Consider the following 10211-nt stretch of genomic DNA (forward strand, 5'->3'; position numbering starts at 1 on the left):
ACACGCTGGTGGCTGTCGACGCGCTCGACGGCTTCGCCGCGCACGCCGACCAGGTGGCCGCAGGTGAGCGGCGCCGGTTCGAGGCCGGACGGAGGCAGAACTTTTTCACGCGGTCGCGCTGGGGTGCGGGGTGGCGCGTTCCACTGTTGCAGTGGCACGGTATGTGATAAAGCCGGCTGGTTGTCATGCACCCTTTCCGGTTACATTAACGTGAGGACGACTAGTGTCGCAACTTTGCGGAAAGAGCAGGTACATACACGCTCAGCGCGACTCGCGGGCGTTCTGAGCCCGCTGTCCAAGAAGCGGTTTAATGGTGATTGGAATGGTCCTTGGAATGGTCCTTGGATTGGAATGGTCTTGTTTATGGTCCTTGTATCGCGCAGAATTGCTGCGTGTCTCCTCATCACGGCCGCACGCCCAGGTGGCGGTCCTAGACCCTGCTGAATCGGGTCATCCCGGGCTGGTTACCAGCTGGCGTTCATGTAGCCAGCTCTGCGTCGGACACGTCGCGCATGACGCCGCTGGAGTCGCGCGTATGGAATCACGTGCTGAACATCCGGGTCGCGGGACGCGGCTGACCGTCCCCGGGTCGCGGCGGCGGCGGCGGCGGCGGCGGCGGCGGCGGCGGTGGCAGTGACGCTTACATGAGCCGACTGGTCATCGCCCTCAGGATGTTTTGTGACCCGCGGAGCTTGGGTGGGGGGCTCGTAACGGCCGTCGGCTCCGCTCTGGCCTCCCTTCCCTCACCCCCCCCCGGCACCCCCCACCCCCCCCTCACCCCCAGCCCTTCACCCCCCCCCCCCCCCACCACTCCGCCTCGGTCACCGTGGCAGATCGCAGCGCTCGGCGGCCGCCATACACGTTCTGAAGTAGCCGAACCGTCGCGCTCGCAGTGGCGCCGCCGGCCAACTGCGGTTTACCAGGAGACCACCAGATGTCGGCCAACGCCGAGCTGGTGGACGCCGTGGCGCAGTACGTCCAGCAGATGGCCAACGCTCAGCCGCCCGCCAGCCTGGTCGAGATCAAGCACAGGTGAGCGGGCGTCGCACCGGTGCTTGGAGGCCGGGCTACCGCGGGCCGGGACCGTGTGGAACCGTGTGGTTTTTGGGTGGGGTGTGGCTAGTTTCAAGTGTTGTTTCTGTACGCCAAAGTGAGCATGAAGGTCCACCGTATTTGAATCTTTTGGTGCGTCGTGTTAGCATTTTATCGAGTGCCATCTGCAGAAGGCGCACTTGGGAAACACATGCGTGCTTTCTGTTCAGTAATGTGTGTGTGTGTGTTTTTTTTTTGTCAATAGTATGTCTGATGATATTCGCTCAGTAAAATGATGAATCATGTGGCATCCGTTCCAACCTCTGAGCTGCCGCCTCTGCGCTAGAGCATGGGCAGACGCCTAACACGGTGTGAGAGGAATTGATGCAAAAGTACTATGCAATTGATTTTCAGTATCTAGCGTTGCTGCGGCTATGAAGGAATTGTGTTGACTTCAGCGCATCTAATGTTAACTGGGTTAGCCTGAACTAATGTGATTTTTGTTCGTATTACCTGACGCCATCTCGCCTCACTTCGCTGTCGCCTCGTCTCGCCTGGTATCACCACGCCTCCCTGGCCCCAGCTCACCCAGCTTCACCTCACCTCACTTCACCCTACCACCCCGCATGCCACCTGACCATCACGTGACCTGACCCGACCGTCACCTGACACGACCTGACCGTCACCTGACCTGACCTGACCTGACCGTCACCTGACCTGACCGTCACCCGTCCTGACCTGACCGTCACCCGTCCTGACCTGACCGTCACCTGACCGGACCTGAACTGACCCGACCTGACCTGACCCGACCGCCAGGAGCGGCGAGGTGCTGTGCTTCCTGTGCGACTCGCCGGCGGCGCGCGGCATGATCGAGATATTCGGCGAGACCAACATCCTGTCGGCCTCCAAGACGCCGGTGTGCGTCAAGCTGGAGTGCCTGCTGGACTGCCCGCTGCCGGCCGAGCGCCTTCACAGCGACGCCATCTGCCTGGCCTGCCTCAAGCTGCTGGAGGAGGCCGACGACGTCGACTTCCGGCTCAAGGTTGGTGGGTCGTTGGTGGCAAGGTCGGTTAGTCGGTCGGTCGGTCGGTCGGTCGATCGGAAGGTCGGTTGGTCGGTCGGTCGATCGGAAGGTCGGTTGGTCGATCGTTCGGTCGATCGGTCGATCGGAAGGTCGGTTGGTCGATCGTTCGGTCGATCGGAACGTCGGTTGGTCGATCGTTCGGTCGATCGGTCGATCGGAGGGTCGGTTGGTCGGTCGGTCGCTCGGAAGGTCGGTTGGTCGTTCGGTCGATCGGAAGGTCGGTTGGTCGATCGTTCGGTCGATCGGAAGGTCGGTTGGTCGTTCGGTCGATCGGAAGGTCGGTTGGTCGGTCGGTCGGTCGCAGCGGCCGGCAAAGGCCGGGGTCGGCGGCCGACGTCAGTCGTGGGAAGGGAGACTCGAAGCGGGCGCGCGGGCGCGGCGTGGCGGCCCGACGCCGGCGTCCGTGTTCAGATTGTCGTGACCGCCCGGCCGCCGGTGAGCTCCGGTCTCTGGTGAGCCGCCGGTGTCAGCTCCGGTCTCTGAGCGCGTCAGCGGTGCGTGGAATGAGACGGATCGGCACAGGGGTCCGAAATCCATCCAGCACGGTGTTCGGGGTGTAATCAGAAAACCATGGTGCCAGAATTCAGGTTCTGTGGTGACTTGCACGCATGTTGTTGGTGCTAGTCCCTTGCCCTCTGACCCCAAACCCAAACAAACCTAAACAAGGCACCAGCCCGGTCGCTTTGTCGAGCCTGAGGCGGTTGGATGACGGACTGACCGCCGCCCGGTTCGATGCTGAGTAGTCGATTTTGAGCATGGCGAGGGGAGCAACAGACAGTGAATCCCAAGCCGGAGGAAGGGGAGATCATAGCATGTACAAATATTGACATCCCCGTCACCTAAGTGGTTGAATATTGAAACATCGGACCAGCTGCCAACCGCCGCTGCGTAGGAAGCCTTTCGACCCTCCCGTCGCGACGCTCGGCGTGTTTGCCTCTCGGACAGCAGCAGAGTAGCGTTCAACAGCAGGAGTCTGGAGGCAGAGCAGCGTTCAATAGCGTGCGTCTGGCGCTAGAAGCGGTACGAGCAGCTGACCCTGTGCCCCTCCTCAGCGTCTGACCCTGCTCTCAATGCCTGTTTAGGAGCTGCAGGAGCGGTCCGTGCAGCTGATTCCGTGCCCTTCCTCAGTGTCTTACCGTGTTCTCGATGTTTAGTCAGGAGCTGCAGGGGCGGTCCAGGCAGCTTACCCCGTGCTCCTCCTCAGTGTCTGACCCTGTTCTCGATGTCTGCCCAGGAGCTGCAGGAGCGGTCCGAGCAGCTGACCCCGTGCCCCTCCTCAGTGTCTGACCCTGTTCTCAATGTCTGCCCAGGAGCTGCAGGAGCGGTCCGAGCAGCTGACCCGCCAGGTGCGGCAGCGTTTCACGCGGACCGTGCTGGGGCGCAAGGTCGAGTACGCCGGCTGGCGGCCCGTGCCGCTGCCACACACTCCAGGTCAGTCACGGCACAGTGCGGTACGGCATGGCACATCAGGGCACGGCACGGCACGGCACGGCACGGCACGTCATGACACGACACGACATGTCACGTCAGGGCACGGCACGGCACGGTAGGTCATGACACGACATGGCACGTCATGACACGGCACGGTGCGTCATGACACGGCAGGGCACGTCAGGGCACGGTACGGTACGTCATGACACGGCATGGCACATCAGGGCACGGCACGGCACGGTACGCCATGACACGGCATGTCACGTCAGGGTACAGCACGCACGGCACGATAGGTCATAACACGGCGTGGCACGTCATGACACGGCATGACACGGCATGGCACGTCAGGACACGGCACGGTACGTCATGACACGGCATGGCACGACCTGACACGGCACGGCACGGCACGGTACAGCACGGCACAGTACAGCACGGCACGGCACGGCACGGCACGTCCGCTGGCCATGGCGGTCGGCGCAGCGCTCAGGCCACACTAGCGGCCACCGACCCGGAGAGCCGGAGCAGCAAACGATGGGAAATGCACTGTTTGGCTGTGTCCAGCTTGCCATATGAGAATAAAGGCACAACTCCTGGAGGCCGTCAGTACCGTCATCCATCCTGGTTTCAGATGAACCCGCATCCATCCTGTCCTGCGTTCCTTGAGATGCCGCCTGCGAAGGCCACCTTTGTCGCACAGGCGGCTCCCCTTCATCCAGCCCAGCCCATGTGGAGAGCCGGAGAGAGGTTTGCGTAGGCCCACGCAAAACCCCCTGGCGACGATGCAAGGCTTGCGTCGCTGGGACGCCGGGACGGTGTTGTTTTCCGCTGCTGCTCTGGATGACTTTCAATGGGTTTGGTTGCCTTGTCATGCAGTGCTGGGCCCAAATGATCAGTCATGTTACCCGTGTCTGTGCAGGGTCAAACGACCATTTTCCTTGCGCACGCAGGCCTTTGCAATTATTGCAGGCCTCATCCGCATGCCCCATCACTTTTTGGTAAAATTGTAACGTTTGGTTGGACTTTTTACCTTCGTGCTGAAGAAAGCCCGTCTCATCGCGTAGATCCTCGTGGTCTGATCCCCGCACTGGCGCTGGAGCATGTGACCTGAGACGGACCTGTGCGGGGTCGCCGCCCCACCACAGCGGCTGTGGACCCGCTGTGGACCTGCTGTGGACCTGCTGTGGACCATGCGACCTTCTGAGACGGACCTGTGTGGGGTCGCCTCTCCACCACAGCGGCTGTGGACCTGCTGTGGACCTGCTGTGGACCTGCTGTGGACCATGCGACCTTCTGAGACGAACCTGTGCGGGGTCGCCGCCCCACCACAGCGGCTGTGGACCCGCTGTGGACCTGCTGTGGACCTGCTGTGGACCATGCGACCTTCTGAGACGGACCTGTGTGGGGTCGCCTCTCCACCACAGCGGCTGTGGACCTGCTGTGGACCTGCTGTGGACCTGCTGTGGACCATGCGACCTTCTGAGACGGACCTGTGTGGGGTCGCCGCCCCACCACAGCGGCTGTGGACCCGCTGTGGACCTGCTGTGGACCTGCTGTGGACCATGCGACCTTCTGAGACGGACCTGTGTGGGGTCGCCTCTCCACCACAGCGGCTGTGGACCTGCTGTGGACCTGCTGTGGACCTGCTGTGGACCATGCGACCTTCTGAGACGGACCTGTGTGGGGTCGCCGCTCCACCACAGCGGCTGTGGACCCGCTGTGGACCTGCTGTGGACCTGCTGTGGACCATGCGACCTTCTGAGACGGACCTGTTTGGGGTCGCCGCTCCATCACAGCGGCTGTGGACCCGCTGTGGACCTGCTGTGGACCTGCTGTGGACCATGCGACCTTCTGAGACGGACCTGTTTGGGGTCGCCTCTCCACTACAGCGGCTGTGGACCCGCTGTGGACCTGCTGTGGACCTGCTGTGGACCATGCGACCTTCTGAGACGGACCTGTGTGGGGTCGCCGCTCCACCACAGCGGCTGTGGACCTGCTGTGGACCTGCTGTGGACCATGCGACCTTCTGAGACGGACCTGTGCGGGGTCGCCGCTCCACCACAGCGGCTGTGGACCCGCTGTGGACCTGCTGTGGACCTGCTGTGGACCATGCGACCTTCTGAGACGGACCTGTGTGGGGTCGCCTCTCCACCACAGCGGCTGTGGACCTGCTGTGGACCTGCCGTGGACCCGCTCACGAACGCATGTGTACATGGCTCGGACTGACCGCGGCCACATGGTCACCGCTCATCGCCGCCCTGTTGCAGAAGAGGAGGAGGCCAAGTCGACCGCCGCTCCGCCCGAGCCGCCGTCAGCTGACTGTGACGTCACGGAGGAGTGGCCGGAGGAACGCGGCGGCAGGTGAGCGGGGCGGGACGGGGTTGGGCGAACCGGCTGAGGCCCCGTGGCGGTGGGGTCGAGGATTGGTACCAATCTGGTCTGATGCGAAACGCCTGACCTTGCGCGGTGTCATATGGCCTTGGACGCTGTCAGATGACCTTGTGCGCTGTCAGATGACCTTGTGTCACCAACCGTCCGTGTGTGGGCTCGCGGACGGGCGCGACCCGAACTGGCCGGCGCGACCCCCGTGACCTGACATGACCTTGGTCGTTGTTGGCAGTCGGGCGTCGTCGCCGTCGCCCAGCGTCATCACCGGTGACCTGGCTGACCCTGATGACCCGACTGATGACCTCTACGTGGCGTTGGCCACGTCAAAAGCCGAGTCGGCCGCCCGCAAAAAGAAAACGGTCAGTGGTGACGGGGGAAAAAAGCACGCCAGTGATGGTGGTCGGTGACGTGTGAAAAGGGCCAGACTGGGTGGGAAATGGAAAACACTAAAAATGTTGTCGCTTGCCCGCTAGTCTGTGTCTCGCGCCAGCCTGGGTGCATAGATCGGGTATCCTCGGATATCCCAGCCTCGTATCATCACGTGTTATCATCGCCATTATGTACACACCAGCCAGCGCTCTCCTGCGCCGCCTTCCCCGCCCCTGACGCCGCGCGCCGGCCGCCGCCCCCAGGGCTCCAAGGCCCGTGTCAAGGTGGTGGTGCCGGACCCTCGTGACCCGGCGCGCAGCAAGGTCAAGTACGTGTACGACCACAGCCACGCGTGCCACATCTGCGGCAAGACGTTCGCCTGGCAGGGACACCTGACCAAGCATCTGCAGGTGTGTTGGGTCGCTCTGGGCGGTCGAGGTCTTCGGGGCTCTTAGCGGGTTCTCCGCGGGATTTTGCTTCGATTCTCCTTGGGTTCTCGTCGGGTTCTCCTCGGATTCTCCCGGGTCTTCATCGGGGTTGTCCGCGGTTTTTCGACGGGCCGGTCATCGGGTTCTCCGCGGAGTTCTTCGCTAGTTTTCGGGTTCTCCGCGGGCTCTCCTCTGGTTTTCATCGGTGTTCTCCCAGGATTCTCCCTAGGTTTTACCGGGGTCCTGCGCGGTTTCTCCTCGGATTCTCTTCGAGTTCTCATCGGGGCTCCCCGCGTGGTTCTTGAGCGCGGCGCCTGAGATCCTCCGCGGCGAAGAAGGCATCTGCGCTCCGCTGGGCGACCGTTGCGTGGCGTCATCGGGGGTTCCCCGGCACTATTCGTAATGCGCGGTTAGTAGGCTTGGGACGGTTTTGTGACAGGAAGAACCGCTTGGACGCTGAGATTAGGCCCCGCGCCCGTTGAGCGGTGCCTCGGCGAGGGTCAGGAATGACGGCGCGTTTCTGTTTGCCCGCGCATTGACTTTTATGCTCGCTGTCAACTGCCATTGAGCCGCGGCTGACGACTGACTGACAGATGGCCGCGGACGGCGCTGCGCGGGCAGGCGCGATCCGAGGTCTGAGGTCTGACCCGAGGTCTAACCCGAGGTCTGACCCGGGGTGTAACCCGAGGTCCAAACTGAGTTCTGACCCAGGATCTGTGTGTCCGGCAGACTCACACGGGCGAGCGGCCGCTGAACTGTCACATCTGCGGCCAGACGTTCCGCTGGTCCTCCCACCTGACCAGCCACCTGCGGCGTGAGTAGCCGCGGCAGCGGAGGCGGGCGGGGGGAGGGGGGGGGGGGGAACAGGGGCGGAGGAGTGGGGGGAGGGAAATGGGGCGGGGAATGGGGGAAGAACGGAGGCGGGGGAGTGGGGGGGGGGGGGAGAACGGAGGCGGGGAAGTGGAGCTGGAGAACGGAGGCGAGAGAGTGGGGAAGGAGAACGGAGGCGAGAGGACAGGGAAGGAGAGCAGAGGCGGGGGAGTGGGTTGGGATCATGGTAGCAGGGGAGGGTAACGGGCCGAGACGGTGAGCGTTCTGGTGGGAAGGAGGGGAGATAGAAAGGATGTCTGAATGCAGAAACGTCTGTGTGGGAGAGGGGAAGGGGAAGGATGTGCAAACGATCAGGACGAAAAATGTCACATAAGGGTCCCAGGACGCAGACATTAACGTCAAGCCCCCCCCCCCCCCGTGCGTTGTGCGACGAAACGTGCCGCGGGTGGGAATCGAACCCGGGCCCGCCGTTCCGTGCTGCAGCGCTCCGCCCCGGCCGTCACTGACGCCGTTCGCCCGCAGGCCACAACGACGACAAGCCGTTCGTGTGTAACGTGTGCGGCAAGAGGTTCGTGTCAAGCTCCGTGTTCAAGGGCCACATGCGCACACACACGGACGAGAAGCCCTTCATGTGCGGGGTGAGAGTGCCTCCCGAGCTGCTGATGCTGGTGCTGGTGCTGATGCTGATGCTGGTGCTGGTGCTGGGGGTGGCTCGATCGGCACGGCTTCCCGGCCAGCGCCATCGTTCGACTTGCGTACAGATGTCACATGCAAGGTGTCATACAGGCGTCACTGACAAAAGGGGGTGTCGGGTATGTTCAGATCTGTTGTTGTGGTGAGGATGCGCAGGTTCTGGCGCCTGTGGACTGCCGTCAGCCTCTGATTCGTCTGAACTGGTCAGGAGAGTCTGTGTCAACATGTGCTGTGTTCTCCATGTTTATGGCCACACCTGACCACCTGACCTCATGTGACCCCCACCTAACGTTACCTGACCCCCATCTCACCCGGCCTGACCCCGCCTGACCTCACCTGACTACCTGATTGTGGGGGCCGTCACTGGATGACCTCATATGACGTCACTGACAACCCAACGGCCCCGACTGTCTCCTGGCAGCGCCCCGCGACCTGTGATGACCTGGCCGCCTTGGCACTCACGGGCGACGCAAGGTGTGGTTCGCGGCCCCGTGCTAATCCCCTCGACCGGATCCCCGTTCCCTGACCCTCATTTCCTTACCCCTGTGGCCTGACCTCGGTGACTTGACCCCGTGGTCTGACTCCGTGACTTGACCCCGTGACCTGACTCCGTGACCTGACCTCGTGACCTGATCCCGTGACCCTACCCAGTTGACCTGACCCCCGTGACCTGACCCCCGTGACCTGACCCCCGTGACCTGACCCCCGTGACCTGACCCCAGGTGTGCGGCAAGCAGTTCCGGGACAAGAGTAACCTGCGCACGCACGAGTGGGTGCACACGGACAAGCGGCCGCACCGGTGCGGGCCGTGCGACCGCGGCTTCCTCACCACCAGCGCGCTGAAGGTGCACAACAGGACTGTGCACGGCCTGGCGCCGGCCGCCAGAGCCAAGTGACGGGGCGCGCGGCGAGGCGGCCAGCGGGCCCGGCGCTCCAGGAGTGGTGGGCGGCGGCGGGCGGTGGTTGGTGACGGCCGGCTGGAGCCGTCTGTGGAGGAGGAGGCTTGGCTTCGCCGCCGTCGGCGGGGTGTTCTGTGTGTGGGCGTTGTGTAGCGGTGTGGTTGAGGTGCCGTGCTATTGAGTTGGGATGTCCTGCTTTATTATTGTGATGACGATTATTATCATCGCCCTCGCCCCGCTTGGGAAGGGTCGTCAGCTCCTTCGCTATTCTTATTGTCATGCCCATCATCGCCATCGCTCTGGTCACGTGAAATTTTCATCTGTTGCATCATTATCATGATCATGAATACCGATGTCATTAGCCTCATCACTGCCCTCACGCTGGCTAGGTGAGACTCTACGCAGGATGCCACGCGGGTGCGAGGAGCCGCGGGGGCTGAGTGCCGCAGTCTTGCGCCGTCCGGTCCCCGGCCTCCAGAGGGGCGTCGGCTGGCGGCCAGCTCCGGCTCCGGCTCTGGCTCTGGCTCTGGCTCCGGCTCTGGCTCCGGCCGGCGGCCAGCTCCGGCTGACGGCCAGTTCCGGTGCCGGCTTTGGCTCCGGCTCCGGCTGGGCACGACTGGAGGGCGCGAGGCGTGGCCGGCGCCGGGGACGGGGCTGGCCAGGCGTGACGCTGACGCACGGGATGCGGTCGGAGCGCGCCGGCAACGCCCAGTGAGTGATGCCAACCACCGAGGCGTGACGTTTTTGCCCCACTCGTCCGTGACTTGATCTCTGTCTTGCACCCGTTGTCCGGAAATAAAGCGCTGCTACCCTGACTGGTGTGGTGACATGAGACCGGCCAGTCCCGCCCAGTCAGAGCTGTGCCTCGCTCTTCACGGAGGTCCGCTGCTGGTGTGGTGTGAGGCCGGCCAGTCCTGCCCAGCCAGAGCTGTGCCTCGCGCTCCACGGAGGTCCACTGCTGGTGTGGTGTGAGGCCGGTCAGTCCTGCCCAGCCAGAGCTGTGCCTCGCGCCTCACGGAGGTCCGCTGCGTGAGGAGCGCCCCAGCGCGGAAGAAGCGC

The 10211-nt window shown here is 63.4% G+C and overlaps 1 protein-coding gene across 1 annotated transcript; it reads left to right on the forward strand.

The window, feature by feature from the left end:
* Positions 1 to 3414: 3414 nt before the first annotated feature.
* LOC119106277 (zinc finger and SCAN domain-containing protein 21) lies at positions 3415 to 9867 on the forward strand. Its single transcript, XM_037229921.1, has 8 exons — positions 3415 to 3547; positions 5812 to 5827; positions 6165 to 6291; positions 6565 to 6711; positions 7459 to 7543; positions 8083 to 8198; positions 8976 to 9098; positions 9712 to 9867. Exons 1-8 carry the CDS (start codon positions 3415 to 3417, stop codon positions 9865 to 9867), a joined length of 903 nt encoding a protein of 300 aa, XP_037085816.1.
* Positions 9868 to 10211: the final 344 nt, after the last annotated feature.

The sequence above is a fragment of the Pollicipes pollicipes genome, unplaced genomic scaffold (assembly GCF_011947565.3).
Source record: "Pollicipes pollicipes isolate AB1234 unplaced genomic scaffold, Ppol_2.1 Scaffold_1600;HRSCAF=1878_pilon_pilon_pilon, whole genome shotgun sequence".
NCBI lineage: Eukaryota > Metazoa > Arthropoda > Thecostraca > Pollicipedomorpha > Pollicipedidae > Pollicipes > Pollicipes pollicipes.

Bases quoted from the DNA above. Each gene is read 5' to 3' on its own strand.
- LOC119106277 (XM_037229921.1), top strand. From the start codon at position 3,415: ATGTCTGCCCAGGAGCTGCAGGAGCGGTCCGAGCAGCTGACCCGCCAG. The intron at 6,292-6,564 runs GTCAGTGGTGAC...CGCCGCCCCCAG, and splicing joins CCGCCCGCAAAAAGAAAACG to GGCTCCAAGGCCCGTGTCAA. The intron at 9,099-9,711 runs GTGCACAACAGG...GCCGGCGGCCAG, and splicing joins TCACCACCAGCGCGCTGAAG to CTCCGGCTGACGGCCAGTTC.